Source organism: Rousettus aegyptiacus, unplaced genomic scaffold (genome assembly GCF_014176215.1).
Source record: "Rousettus aegyptiacus isolate mRouAeg1 unplaced genomic scaffold, mRouAeg1.p scaffold_m13_p_2, whole genome shotgun sequence".
NCBI classification, from domain to species: Eukaryota; Metazoa; Chordata; class Mammalia; order Chiroptera; family Pteropodidae; genus Rousettus; species Rousettus aegyptiacus.
The window spans coordinates 94,029,226-94,045,049 of record NW_023416295.1 but is presented as its reverse complement, the minus strand read 5'-3'; the positions used below and the strand labels follow the sequence as shown (position 1 = coordinate 94,045,049).

At 44.4% G+C, this 15,824-nt stretch overlaps 1 protein-coding gene across 24 annotated transcripts in view; it reads left to right on the top strand.

The window, feature by feature from the left end:
• Positions 1 to 15,824, top strand: part of CACNA1C (calcium voltage-gated channel subunit alpha1 C) — a 607,203-nt gene that overhangs the window by 126,838 nt on the left and 464,541 nt on the right. For all 24 annotated transcript variants that reach the window (XM_036236201.1, XM_036236195.1, XM_036236199.1 and 21 more), the window contains exon 3: positions 1,305 to 1,410. In XM_036236201.1, the coding sequence (XP_036092094.1) occupies positions 1,305 to 1,410 (106 nt within the window). The remainder of the gene's footprint in view (positions 1 to 1,304; positions 1,411 to 15,824) is intronic.

The following is a 15,824-nucleotide window of genomic DNA, read 5'->3' as shown; positions in this document are numbered from 1 at the left end:
GACTCGGAGTCAGGGAATCTGGGCTCTAGTCCTGGCGGGTCAGGCCCTGCTGTGGGGGTGTTGGGAAAGTTTCTTAGGCTCTCTGGGCCTCAGAAGTTTAGACTAGCTGGTCTCTAAGTCTCTTCCTGCTTCAAGATTCATTAACTTGGTGAGGATATGTTTCGTGTCCTGGGAGATGAAGCTGGTTCCGTCTCCCAGGAATTTCCATCCTCCTCCTCTTCCCCCTCTCCCTGTCACGCTCTGTGGACTAGGCTGGAAACTTGGCAGTTTCAGGGGTGGGGGGAGGTGGGGCTGGAGGAACATAGACTGGGCACTTCCTCTGAAGCTTCACCTTTCTGGCCTTCCACTGTGGGTGCAGGGTAGAAGGGGTAGTATCACATTAACTTATATTCCTCCTGAGAATATGTCCTGCCCTAATACTTTGATAAAGAAATTGGGCACAGAAACCACCCTGAGTGCAGTGTTGCTGGTGGGTAGTCTTTGGCTCGTCTCTTTAGATCTCAGCACATACCAAGGGAGTGTTGAGAGGGTCTAGAACATAAGTCTTACCCACCAAGGGCATGGCCTCCACAGCCCGAAGAAGTTTTAGGTATTCTACGTGGAGCTGCGCCTTAAAGAAAAGGTGTTTGTTGTACCCTAAATGCACAGAACACGTGCTGCCATGCTCTTGGGGGGTCCCAAGGCCCTGGCCATCTTCAGGTTCTTTTCAGGCTATCATAGAAAAAGGGAGACGACAAAAGCAAACTAATAATCAAACAAAAAAGCAAAAAAACAAAACAAATACTCTAACCTTCAAATTCAAAGATTAAAAATAAAATCTCCAAATTCCAAATGAAAAATCTTAAAGTCAAGGCTCTGCCTTAAATCCCACTCTGCATTGCTTCTCCCAGCCCAAGCTTGAGTCCCTGGATGGGAGCATGGAACCACAAGGAAAGGGGTGCCTGGGGCACTGAGGTTCTGACTGGAGCGGCCCTGATCTTTAAAAGCAACCCGAGCACACATGAGGGAAAATGAAGTCCAGTGCAATCTAAATAAATAAAAGAAGGGGAAAAAAGTTTTTAGAAATCTGTGTTTACTCTGGCACGCGACTGGCCTCCACTGCTTTTGACATATTAGGAAATATTTTGGCGGGGACCCATTAGAAGCACTTAAAAAGGCATATGTTTCTTTTCAGAGTACAAGGGGCTTGGAATGTATTGTTTAAACAAAATTCTTATGAATCTTTGATTCATTTAAAAATATATATATATGTTTGTTACATTTGTGCTTTCTGCGGCATTAACTTCCTTAACTCCCTTCTTCAGACCATTTGAAATCATTATTTTACTGACTATTTTTGCCAATTGTGTGGCCTTAGCGATCTATATTCCCTTTCCAGAAGATGACTCCAATGCCACCAATTCCAACCTGGTAAGTCCACCATGCCAAGTCTGCACTTTTCTTACCTGACGGAGGACTGAGCTTGGGTCACACAGATTCAAGCTGGAACATGGAGAACAGCGAGATGTGCGTGTGACCTGTACAACAGTGCCGCTGAGCTCAGGCCTGATGGGCTGTTCTCTCCTATTCAAATCAGCACCTGTCTTACCATGGCCTGTTTTCAGAAGGAATATTCTGCTTAGGTGGTTGTGAGCTGTGTGTGTGCGCGCGCTGTGTGTGCGCGCATGCTGTGTGTGCGCGCATGCTGTGTGTGCGCGCATGCTGTGTGTGTGCGCGCGCGTGCGCGCTGAGTAGCACACCCTGTGAGTGCTGTATAATGTGCTGCATAAGTTGCAGTGCAGATGTTTGTGGAGTGGAGTGAGCTTTTATTCTCGGGTCATTCGTTGTATTTAAGCGCCTTCGTTCATTGGTAGGGCTTACTCAGGTGATCTGTAGTATCATTGCATGATAAATAATTTCTAGGAAGCTTTTAGGAAAGTTTGCTTCTGCAGCCAAGATGTATTATTTAGTTTAAAAGGTTTTATTTTCTTGAGAAAGGCAGCTTTCCATGTGGATTGTTGGGAGGCCAGTGCTGGCAATTTGGGGTTAGAATTTGTCCATGGAAAAAGTGTGGAGAGTGTTTACTTTTGGCTGAACATGAAGTCATTACAGCGGCCTTTGCTCCGTCTGGGCATGGGAGGAAACAAGCTCTGGAACGCAGTTGGCAAAATTGGGGCACTTGGGGATGCCTCTGCTACAGGCGCTCAGGAAAATCCCGTCTCTCTCTCTCCCCCTCCCCTGCAAAGACAACCTCACTTTTCATGTGATTCCCATCTTTCCATTGTTGCCAGCACCGTCCCCTAATTAGTGAGATTGAATTGTCCAATGAGATGGTTTCTAAAAGAAGGAAGAAGGCTGTAAGATTCTCCTTTCGATTGTTGCCGGCTACTGATGATATCACGGGTGTAATTCCTTCACTTTTTCACCTGTGACATTTTTTTTTTTTGGTCCCCTCAGCTAATAGATCTGGCACATACTTTAAACTTTTCTGCCATTTTCCCAGTTTTTACAATTAGCCCCAACTTCATGTAGGGTAAAGTGTTTGATGTGAGCCAGGTCTGCGTTGCATGGCTCAGATAGACTGTGTGTTGGGGATGAGTTCCAGAGTTGGCCAGTGAGTGCTGAGTGATGACATGGCCAGAGTCGGCAGGCAGAGCATTAGCTGCAGTCCACGTGGCCTTCTGAGGTGTGACCTTGTCTCTTAACAGGCAAGAAATCTTTGCTGTGTCAAAATAAATACAAGCAAAGCGTCTCCCAAATGGCCCTGGAAAAGCAGGCTCTCCTTCCATCCATTATACTACCACCTCTCTATGTGTCCGTCCCCTCCCCAACATGGTCCTCCTGAAACTCCTGCAGCTTAGCACTTAATCTGCAACTTAAAAAATCCATGTCTGGTTCTGAAGCCAGTGAGGCTTTGAGTTTACTCCAGGCCAAAGCAGTAGCAAAAGTGGGTAAAGGAGTTTGGTTTTATCTTAGGCTCCAGAGATGGCCCTGTAACAGACCCTTACTCCAGAGTTCCCAGGAGGATTAGTGGGGCCACCTGGGGAGCTGCACCAGGGGGAAGCCTGGGCTGGCAGATCCATGAACCACTTGTCTCTGGAAGTAGTGGGGCAAGCAGGAGAGCAGGGCATCACATCGAATTACCCTGGAGCTGGGTACAGAAAATACTGGAGGGACAGTGATGGACATGATGGTGGTGATGGTTGCACAACTATACAACTTTACTAAACATCATTGAGCCGTATATTTACAATGGGTCAATTTTATGATATGTAAAGTACACCACAATAAAGCTGTTTTTTTTTTTTTTTTTAAAGAATAACACTAGAATGCAAGCCCAAGCCTCTCAAGGCTTCTTAGCAACAGGCTTTTCTGTTGCCCGTTGTTCCCCTGTTCCTTCTGAATGAAGGGTGAGGTTAGGTATGTGGATAGAGAGAGGTGGCGGGGACAGCTAGTGAACTTTGTCAGTGACGTTACATTAGGAATTTGTGGGTGCAAAAGAAAGTGTGGGAGTTTGAAAGGGATTTCTAGTTGCTAAGGCAGTTCCTACCTCTTTCAAGCCATGGGTTGGGCAATGACTTAATTAAGGAAACATACTCAGGTTTCCTCCATTCTACACACACACACACACACACACACACACACCCCTAATTCTGCTAGCTCTATCCCTGAATATCCTTTGATGAAGAGTCTGTATATACACAAATTAAAAAAATTTTACTTTTATTTATTGTTTTGAGGAAGAGGCTGCATTTGCCACCTCTGCCAATTTGATTTTGCTATCTCCTCAGCTCTTTGTTCTCTGTCTTCCAACCCCATCTCTGGAATGTAACAGATAAGGATCTCAGTTGGCATACTCCAGAGGGGAAGAAATGTGACTAATTTTTGCTTTCCTATAGCTGAACATAATGTCCGACTTGAGTTTTTATTAGACTGGTGGCATAAACCTTATTTCTGTAAATGTAGGGCTCTCAGCCCCTACCCTGGAGTTGCAGCTTAGTCTCGGGGACTTCTCTAGGACCCCTGTATTATGGGACTCTTTGTGTGGTCAGTCCACAATGTTAAAATGGGCTTGTCCCTTCTAGAAGGGCCTTGGTCTTTGATCCTGCAAGCAAAATAGTCTCTTGTTACCCAGCATGGGGTCTCTCCAGCTTTAGATCTCTCTGTCACTTCTGGGACTGAGGGAATGGGGACATGGTGATGATGTCAAGAGCCCTTTTGCAAGGTCTCGCTTTTGTTTCTTTGCTGACACTCCCATGTTCACCATCTTGACACCTTTGTTGAGGACAGGGTTGCCCAGTAGACTCCTGCGGTCTTCCAGACTGTTGTCAGTGCCCTGACTGGCATTCCTTGAACTCCGAAGCTGTGGTTTGACTTCTATTCTCTGCTGTTCCACTGTGTCATCATCCTTGGGGCAGTGAAGGATACCAACTGGATGGAGGGGACACAGTGGCCATACTTCTAAAATAAATAACCAAGCAAAACCCACATCAGCTTATATAGATCAGGATATTATTCTGTTCCCTGGACAGAACCAATATGAGTGTTATGATCTGGGCCTTCTTTTTCCTCCTTCTCTCCACAGGATCTTATGTTATCTGATGTTCCCTTGCAAAACTCTTGTACCCCTGGTTTTGGGACACAGTTACTATTAAGCCTCATATGTCTCTTACCATTTTTTTTTTCCATTTCTTCTAACTTCTCTCCTTGCTTTTATAGGAACTTTTACCAGGGTTCTCTTCTGGCCTTATTTTTTCTTTCTGTATTTTCCCTTTATATTCCCTTTCTAGGTGAGTTGTTCCTGGACTAATGTCTCCAGCTCTCAGCTCTTCCCAAAGGCCTGCACTAGTGTTTCCTACAGTAGAGAGGCCTGAGGACCAGTGCAGTGATGCCTAAAATCAGTTTGATTTCATAATCAAACCACCTGGAGAGCTTGAACTGTACAGATTCCTACATTTGGTAGATCTGATTCAAATGTGAAATTCTAGGATATGGCCTAGGAATGTGCATTTTTAAAATTCCTCATTGGTGGCTTGGGGTGGGAGTTGCTAATGATCTGTCAGTTTTAGGAGCTACAGAATTTGAGATGGGCATACCTGGGTTCAAATCTTGACTTCACCACATTATAACTGAATCTTAATCTGAAGTTATTTCATCTTTCTGGACCTCAGTTCCCTGGTCTGTTAGATGGAAGAGATGTTTCCTCACAGAGTTCTGGGGAAGAGTAAGGCAGTTACCATGAAGTAATACCCAGTGTGATCTTGGCACAGAATTGTATGTGCTGGAATGTCTTGAAAACATCCATGCCAAGAGCCAGACACTATGTTTGGGATACTTCAAAAGGCAGACCTTGTGTCTAACAGGGAAGATAAACATGTAAATAGACGTTTGCAAGGAGTGAAAGGTATTTAAGGGATCAGGGTGTCAAGGGGGAAGCCCTTATTTATTTTTGCTGTTGGGAGGGAATAAGAGAAAGCTTCACAGAGGAGGACATATTTGAGTTGCATCTCCCAATAAGAGGTGATTTCTAGACTAAAAGAGGCAGTTCAGGCTGAGGTCCGCACATGTGCAAAGGTCTTGTGGTTGTGCCCTTTATGACTAAAGGCTGAGGTGCTGGTTTCCAGTGAATGACAAGAGCCAGATGAGGAGGGGCTTTGTGGCCCATGCCAGTAGTCAAACTTAACTGCAGGTGTTGAGTAAATCTTGAAGAATTTCAGAGCAGGAGAGTGCTGGGTCCAGAGGTATATTTTAGCAAGGGTGCTCTTGCAGCATGAGGAAGGTGGGCGAGAGGGAGCCCTCATTGTTTGTCAAGTGAAAAGGAAACTGCAGAAGTCCAGATAATAGTGACAGCTGGGATGGGAGTGGATTTAGGAGGTAAATTTGCCTGGACTTGTGATCCAGTTGGGTGTTGTGGACCAAGGAGAGAGCTGACTCCTCAGATGGCAAGGAGTGCCAGTAGCCAGGAGAAGGACTTCAAGTGGAAGGTCATAGTTAAGGGGAAGGGAACAAGGGGCACAGTTTGTGATTTATTAAGTGAGGAGCCTGTAGAATGTGTAGGTGGAAATGTCCAACCGTCAGTAGTTATGGATCAGGAACTCAGAAGACAGTTCATGCTGAAGAGAGAGACTTGTGGGGAGCAGAAGGACGGATGGAAGAGAGAGCCACAGGCCTGGCTCAGAGCACCTACAGCGGGGTGGAGAGTGAGAGGAGCTGACCTCCAGGCTGGAACTCCAAGACCACTGACATGCAGCTTAGGGAACAGAGTGTTTAACAACATAACAGAGAGACTGGTTGTTAATTCGAACTTGTGTTTTTGACAACTCAAGGCCACTTACAAGAGAATTAGCCTATGAGGAGAGGAGCCGAAGTTCGGGCTCAGGACTCAGTGTAGGAGAAGATATTCATCTGCATCTGCAGCCTCACCAAGGCCCTGAAATAGAAGGTGCATAATAAAATATTGAACTTCAATGACTGAAACATTCACTGTGTCATGCCAGAATGTGGTCCCCAAATCATTTAAGTATCCCTAAAATGAAGCTTGAGAACTCCCCTATTACTTTTATAGTACTTTCATATTTTTTAAAATAAAGAATTACGCTTTCAGTGTTCTGCTCTGAGAATTAACAAAGGAAGATGATGATGTAACTACATCAGTGTTTCTCAAACATTTGTGGCGTAAGGATCATATGGAGAGTTGGTTAAAATGCAGATCCTCAGGCCTTGACCCCAGAGATTTCCATTCTGTGAGTCTAGAGTGGGCCCTGGGAGTCTGCATTTTTAACAGGCTCCTCTAGTGTACCTGGTGCAGGAATCATAGACAGCTGTTTGAGAACAGTGATCTAGAACAGCGGTCCCCAACCTTTTTGGCACCAGCAACTGGTGCCTCAATGCAAATATAATGCCTGATGATCTGAGATGGAGCTGAGGCGATGATGGTAACACTGGGGAGCAGCTGTAAATACAGATGAGGCTTTGCTTGCTCACCTGCCACTCACTTTCTGCTGTGTGGCCCGGTTCCTAACAGGCCACGGACTGGTACCAGTCCATGGCCTGGATGTTGGGGACCTCTGATCTAGAATGTTGCCATCATATGTGGATCAGCTTGCTCTCTCCAGTCTGCTGCTGTCTACCCACGGCTGTCTCTGGGATCCGAATAGGAAGAAGAGATATGTCATCTGCCAGAGTTTTCCTACTCTATTGGGTTCAGGAATAATCTATGTAGCAAAGCACACTCACGCTGTCACAGAATTAGGAAAGAGTCTTCTTTTCACTTGAAAACTTATATCTGCCCTTGCTGGGACTCACGCGTTCTCTCGCAAATTTGTTAGCTCGCATCCATTCTCTTGCAACCCTTTTCTTTCTTCTACCTGTTTAATATAATCCCCATTTATTTTTCTAGCACTTTGTTTTCTTTTCTCTCGAAGAGGTGAAAAGTATTTCAGTATAGAATTTTTTTATATCTTTTCCTCATTATTTACATAAAAGTCTTTTTTTGTTTTATGCTCCATCTAATGTATACTTTTGCACCCAGATCCATCATTTTTGTTATCTTTTCCTCATGCTAGTGAAGCATAATGAAACCTGAAATGATCCCTGACACGATGTTTCTTCCTTTATTATTTAATCTTGTTATTGGCAATGCCACCTACCATGCAGTACATCATTTATAATATAGCAACCATAAACCCATTCTAGCAATAGCTGTTACCCAGGAGGTAAATGGTATGAAGTCTGTTGAACAACCTCTCTAAGCAGAGAGAACTCATTGTGTGTGGAAAACTCCCAGTTCTCTGCAAACCCCAAAGTCCACAATGGCTTGGCTTGAGTTAAAATATTAAGAGAACATATTTGGCATTTGACCTTGTGCAAAGAACAGTGCTGTGTACTTTCTGAGCAAGAACTAGGCTTTAAGCAGAGATGGAGAGGAGAAGGGAAGGAGTACTTTTGGTGCTGGGCTTTTCTTCACCTTAGGAATATGAGAGGAGAGAGCTCATGGGGAACGAGTTCATCAGAGGGGCTCAGTCTAGGCTGGGAAGGAGACTGGGATGTCAGATTTCCCCATTTACTGCTGTGAAATTGGGGTGGTAATAAATGTGGCATCATAGCTAGGTTGTGAGGATTAGTGAGTTAACATAGGTAAGATGCTTAGAAAACTGCTTGGCATAGGCTAATATATGTTATCTTTCAGAACTCAAAACCTCAGAGGCTGAAAGCCCCTCTTCTTCGCCTGGTCCCTGAGGGTAAGTCAGGATCAGTGGCACTTCAGGCTCATTTTTGCCTCAAATGCATGGGAGAGGAGACCCAAAAGCCCATTTCTGGCAACTGATCCAGCAAGACTGGCAGATATCTGTGCAGGCCTCACCCTTATTGCTTACTACATAAGGAGGGAAGCACATATGCATTCATGGGGAAAGCTATGCCGAAAGGAGAGCCGTAGGTGGCCCATGGGGACGCCATCCTCTCCTCCACAGGTGTTTTGTGCCTGGAACAGCCCTGCATCCCTTCCCAGTCATAGTACAGATAGCTGGGGTGTGCCTGAGGCACTAAAGTTGAGGTTCCCCCATTTCTAGGTGGTGTCGGACTGATGAACCCCCAACAGGGTCTTGTATTTAGACCACCATGAGTTCTAAGATGGGTCTGAGGCCTGCCAACCAGGCTCTAAATGGGGCATGCAGCCCCAAGTCAGAGCCTCTATTTGAGAAGTCAATAAAAATGCCAGTTGGGATGTCCCTAATCTTTCTGGTAAGAGCTGTGATTTCTTTTATCATCAGCTTTGCCTAAGAGCGAGAAGTCTTTGTGGGGCTTTAATGCATCAACAATAATGATCATAACAAAATGAGATTTATTATTGCTCTCTTGTACGTGTCATCCTAATGCACCAGGCACACACACTTTGCAGAAGTACCAGGGTTGTAAAATACACTTACAGATAATCAACTGCAGGTAACAGGCCACATGGCTACTGCATCATATGCTAATTCTCTCTGTGCTAGTAGTGAGAAGGAGCAGGAATGGAGAAACACAGCAGTAGAGTCTGCTTTTAGATGAGAGAATTAGATTGACAAAGCGCACTGGGAAAACTGAGTAAGATCTCCCCTCTGAGATTCCAACAGAATGAGCCTGACTGGAACCTGGGCATGGGTATGCCTGCAATGGCTATTCTGGAGCGAGGGTGGCAGGTGCTGACCTAGAAAGAGAGACCTGAAATGTGTGGCCTTAGGTAAGTCACTTAACCTTTTTGTTTACATCTCTTTTGGCAAGTGGGAGTAATAAACCTGCTTAGTCATAGTAATTACCTTTATTGAGTGACCACCAGGTGCCAGTGCTTTTCATACAATGTTTCCAATCCCCACAACAATAAATTATGTTTTCTATTTATTTACTTAAGGGTAGAGAATTTACCCCTCTTGTTCACCACTGTATCTCTAGGGCCTTGAGCAGTCACTGGCACATGCCAGGCTCTTATAAATATTTATTGAATAAATGAATGGGTGAATGAGTAATCTCTGCCAGGTAGTGTCCCTTTATTTCAGATGAGGACGTAGTATCTCAGAGAAGTTAAGTGAATTGATGAGTGAATAACAGAGCCATTATTTGAACTCAAGACTATGAAGCCATTGCTTAGACTATTAGCTCTGTTCTCTGGAATATGTAGAATTGCTGTGAACATAGAATAACATAGATGTGAAAATGTTTCAAATATTAAACACACTGTAGCAATGTTAACAGAAATCAAAAAAACAAACTTGGTTTCCCTTGCAAAATAAATTTGGTAAATGCCGAGGTAACCAAAGTTAAACAATTACTTTACTATAAGATTTCTCACAGTCTTTAACACAGTAATAATAGTCACTATGAGTTTTTTTTTTCCTGTGCGCAAATGCTGTCCTAAGTGCTTTGTGTACATTAATGCATTTAAGCATCATTATAACCCTATGAAATGGATACAGTTATATCCCACTTTACAGACCAGGACACTGAAACTCAAAGAGAATTGAATTAATTTGTCTCGTGAAACATGGCTGTTGGAGCTATGCCACTGTTACGAAGATGTAGATAATTATATTCAGGTGTATGTTCTTAACCATCATGCTGTAGATCCTTCCTGTGTGTAAAGGTGCCCCAGGGCTCCCTGGACGACGTAGGGCACACATAACCTTTTCAGCCCTTCACATCCCAGACAGCTTGAGGAATGATATCTTGGGAACACACTGTGGTAAATGCAGTGGGTTACAACCACAGACAGGAAAGAAAACTCTTGCCCTAGGACTGATGCCATAGAACAAGGGACAGAGCTGGGAGCATGATAAGATATGTTATAGGGCCAGTGCAGCAAAGGAGGCCAGTAATACCCACAAAGTCGGCTGCATCAGGACCTTGGTGTTTCAGATGGGATGGCAAAGTCCCTGATGTGAGTTGTACTTAGTCTAATCGGCATAAACGTTCAGAGTGCCTAAGGCAATTGTTTGACTCTGTTTCCTCACTAAATATTTCAGAGGAGAAGGCATCTTCTGCTATGCATTTGCCAGCAGATGGGGTGAGAGGAGATGATGCTTTGAAGTCTAAGTTTGGTGACACCTATTGCTCTATTTGTATCCATCTATACTCATTTGGGGGGGGGCGGGGGAATGGTCACACTCTGTAATGGAGCCCCTTCCATGTACCAAGCTCCTTTTAAGTATATTTGAAGAAAGTCTTTCCAGAACATAAAATACAAATTCCTGTATCTTTAGAGGAAAAATTTGGAACCCGTTTTATCCTTTTTTCTGGGACTGTATAATCACTAGAAATTTTAATCATTGAACCTGCTGTAATCCTGTGAGACTATCAGAAGAGCAAAGGAAATTCCAGATGATGCTAACACACTGTAATCTGAGAGGGGCTTTGGATACAACTGTCGTACACCACCCCGTGGGGTGTCTGCCTGCTCCAGTACTGACCCTCTTAATTTGCTGCTCCCTCTCTCCTGTGAGCTTGGAAACTACATGACCAAATCTATTATAATGATGTGCAAAGGAAGAGTAAATATATTCTGATTGAGGAGACACACTTATGAATAAAGTGCATTAGCTTTAAATTATATATTTTATGACATTGCTTTTGGCTTCTCAGAATCCTCTTTTGCCCCCTTTATTCCCTTTGTTCTTATCGGTTTCTTTATGATTGAAGTTGTTAGATTAGTGCCTTCCAACTAATAATCCATACTCATGTGGCTCACACTTATATTGTTGGCACTATTCTAAGTATGTTACTATTAACTTGTTTAGCCCTCTCAACAACCTCATGAGGCTTCTGTTATTTTAATCATCTCATTTTAAATATGAAGAAAATGAGGCACAGAGAAGTAAACTAACTTGTCCCAGGCCACACAGCTATGAAACTTGTAGAACTAGGATTCCAGCCCAGGTGTGTGGCTCATAAGTCTGTGCTCTTAACTACTATGCTATGTGGCCTCTCTACAGTGTCTAAAGGAGGAGTATTTTGTTTAGAATATGATTGGACTGGGGGACCCAGAATCAGCCTGACTTCCTGAGACAAGCTTAAAACCCAAAAGAGTTTTTTGGGGACTGAGTCGTTGGAAAGAATTCCTAGGAGCTACCTGGGCCTGCACTTGAATTCAGGGCTCTCTTGGGACCCCAGTCAGTAAAGTCTAGTGGCAGGGCCAGAAGCATAGAATGTGGGGAACCTCAATGGCACGCAGACGCAGGTGAGAGCCACATTTCTTTCGCCCAGGCGAAGTGTAAGGTTTCATGGGATATGCCCCGTGGGCAATGTGAAAACATTGTAGATACCTGGCCTAAACCACAGGGCAGTGTGATGGGTAGTGAGAGAGCCTTGCTGGGAATCATAGTCCTGGGTGCTGGTGGCCATTTGGCCACTGACTAGTGGCATGGCCTTGTTTCTTTATTTCCCCAGACTTTAGATTTCTTGGTTACAAAATAAAGATATGTTCTCACAGTTATGGCAAAGTTCAAATGAGAAGATATATATAAATGCTCTGGAAAATGCAAAGTACCATGTAAATGTAGCTGCATTATCACAATAACTATTATTACTATTGTTAAAACTAGATGGATATATTCTATCTCTGATTTATTTCTGATTTATCTCTGATTTATTGACACATTCCTTCCTCTGTGAACCTTTTCCCTCAGTCTCTCAAGATAACTTAGAGATGCAAAAGAACTAAAAGCCAAGTTCCAAATTTAGTTCCTGACCTTTCCAAGATGGATGGAGAGTGGTGTGGCCATAACCTGCTTGCTGCTGAGAGCTCAGCTGGGCTGCTGGAGCCTGGGAAAGCCAGGAGAGAGGGCAGCTATCATACTCTTGACTTTGTGTGAAGGCCTGGAGCCGACCATCCCCTTGATCCTCGGGTAGCAGAGGAAGTCCCTTTGGCTCTGAGGTTGAGGTGTTAGCTCAGTCCTAAAGCTCAGGACCCACTTCCCGCTCTTCGTCTCCTTTGCCCACTGGCCTCAGATGCATGTCCCCAAGGAAGGGGAAATGCAGTCAGAAGTGGAGGTCCATGGACAGGGCAGCTCTCTAGGTCACAGCAGGCTGAACCCTGATACCTCCTTAGTCCCTCCTGGTTCCAATGAGGGGGAGGAGGAGGCTTTTCTTGGGGCCAAAGAGAGGAGCTTCCTTTCCTGTTCCCTAACCACGGACTGACACAGAGGATAAGAGTACCTGCACCTCTCATGTTTGTTGGAGGACTGAATGAGGTGATGCTGGTAAGGCAGAAAGCTATGACATTAGAAAGGCCGATATACAACAGATATCATCACAAGGGCACACAGCCAGGTAGTGGCTGTGCCAGGAGCAGCCCAGGGACCACCCAACTCAGGGTTCACTCCTCACACTTGAGTCTTGTGCTAACCTGACAGCACTTCCCAACCAACAGACTAGTAACGGAAGTGGATACCCATTGAACATTACCCTTTCAAAGATTTGGACAGGGTTCTGGTTCATATTATCCTCCTGTAGACTGGGTGATTACAGCTTCTAAGAGACTGACCTCAGCCCCTGGGCTACCACTAAAGGAAAGAGCTGAACTTGGGAGTGTAGGCTGCCCTCGCCCTCCTTCCAGATGGATGGGGACCAAGTGCATTCCTGATTAACAGAAATCAAGACTATCCAGAGTGTGGCACTCCTTTTCCTTTGAGAGCAGAAGGCTTCAAAGGCTGGATGCCACAAGGAGGTAGCCTGCTGAGCAGGCTGACATGCCAAAACCTCTCCAGCCCATAGGAAGGGGGAATTTGTACACAGCCCTTATGGAATAGAGAAGTTGCCAGGTAACTAAGGCTGGAATACCGAGACCACAGCATACCGAAGAGTCAGGAAAACTGCCTACAAAGCAGCCTGCTTCTGTGTCCCTGACACATTCTAACAGGTCCCTGTGACATGTTTCTGTGACTCACACCTCCCAGTGCTTTCTTGGTGAGACTGACCAGGCCCACTGGCAACACATATCACTCTTGGAATGCTGAAGTAAAGGTAGTAAACCTCACCTTTCTCTCTGGATCTCCTAACACTCTTCTTAATACTTCAGCTGTTTTAGAGGCCTCTGCAAGCTAACAGGACCTGCCAACCCCATGCTTAGAATGAAACCTGAACTGCTCAGCATGGCCTATTAAATCCAGCCCCTGCCCACCTCTCCACTCATCTCAGTTCCTCCCTCAGCTTACTCCATGTGCTCTGGCCACACCCACCACACACACTTCCCAGAGTCCTTGCCCTGCTGTCTCTGCCTTCAGGCTCCTCTGGCAGGCCTTCTAGTGTCCCTTCTCATCACTACATCTCAGCTCAGGGATCACCTCCTCACAAAGACCCACCCTACCTACCACCCACCCCGGAGCTCTCTGTATCATTGGTCTCTTGCACTTTCTTCTTCATGGTATTAAGAATGCTCCGAAATTATCTTATTTATTAATTTACCTAGTTGTTTACTGTTGGCTTCTTGAGGACAGAGATCTTATCTATTTCTGAATATTTTGTACTTCTAACACCTAGCTTGGTATACAGCAGTTATTCAATAAATACTGATATCAAGTCACATGATCTATTGATTGGGCAAAGAATCACAGATGTGCAAAATATAAAAAGATCATCTGAACATAATCCTCTCCTAGATTATGAAAAATGGACAGAGGTCAGAGTGGCAAAGACACCGCCGAAGGTTTTCCAGCTGATGAAAAAGAGAAAGACCTGGAGTGCAAGTCTCCTAACTCCTCCTCTGATGCTGTTTCAGTCACATGACCTGTGTCCAGAACCCCCAGCCCACGACAGTTTCTCTTTTTCCCATATTCACTCAGTTATTTATTCAGCAAATCTCCATTGAGTGTTTTCTATGTTTCAAGAACTGTCCTTGGAACAGAGTTCACATCAAGAGTACTGGGGGGCCCTTGTCTACAATCCCCAAGAAACTGTGTGTGGCAATATACAGGCCCTCTTGCTGGAGGCTCTGTAAGGTCGTCCCACAAATCAACCATCATCCACAACTGTTCCCAGAGTGACTCGGGCCCGTCCCTGTCCCAGGACAGAGATTCTCCTGTACAAGATGGGCCCTCTGCCAGAAGACTACAACAATACATAACCACAGAAGCAGTGAGGAGGGGACACTACTTCTAAGGGTGTGGAACAAGCTGGCTGGGTCTCCAGATGTCCATGTAGAGCTTCTCCCGTTTGGACTGAACCTTGGCAAAGATAAGTTCCCACTGAGGCCTCTGCCAAACCCACTTTGCATGGCCTTGAGTGCCAGGGAAGAGGAGGGTGCCCAGGTGATTGCACCCAGACAGTAAGAACCTAGATCTCATGCTCATGGACTCTCCTTTACTGCCGTGTTGAGTGGCTTCAGCTGGCTGGGCCTCAGGTTCCTCATCTGTAAGATGACCTCTAAAGTCTCCTGCAATACTAGTATTATATAAAGTTCTCCCACAAACCTAACAGAATACAAGCTATTGACAGCACCAAAGTCCACATTCCAAAGGGAGGAAATGAAAGCATAATCAGTGTACAAAAATTATTTTTAGGAAGTGATCAAAAAGAGGGAAATCAAGGTAGCTCTTTCCTCCCCACCCATACCCCCAGAATATAGACATGCTATATCTTTAGCTGTATCTTTAGTTTACTTTAAAGTTGCCTAAAAACATTTGACTATAAATCAAATTATTGGTTATTAGCAGTATTTGAAGAAAATAACCATGGTGGACTAGTTGGTTTGTCTGTTCCTACAAAGATTGACTGAGCCTACTCTATTGCCTGTGGTTGGCTCTGTGTGGGCATCAGAGGTGTACACTTCCCTCCATAGTGTTTAGAAAGCAGAACTAAGACACATGGGAAAATTAGGGGGGAAGCCGTAGGATTCTGACTGTAATACGATTAGTAGAAGGCTAAAAAGGAAGTGATTAGTGTGGACTGGAGTGGTAGCAAAGGTTTTTATGGAAGAAGTTGGACTTGAGTGAAGCTTGGAAGTTTATGGAAAATTGACTAGACCAATGAATGGTAGGAGTGAAGGGATTCCAGGTGAGAAAATAGGAGATACGATTTCATCCAAAAGGTATATTTTTGACATGTAAACAAGAGTTCTCCAAGTTCAACCTAAAACCATTCTTGGGGTGATCTGCATTTATTCATTAACAAATATTGAGTACCTACTTATGTATAAGACACAGCAGTACTTAAGACACATGTACATTCCTGCCCTCATGGGACATCATTCTCTCTAAGGAAGACAGGTATTCGGCATCTAATTAAATAACTAATTAGTCAATTACAAAATGTTTATGTTTGGGTGTGACTATTTTTGTTTTAAATTAATATTTATGCTACTAAAAATAAAACAAATCAAT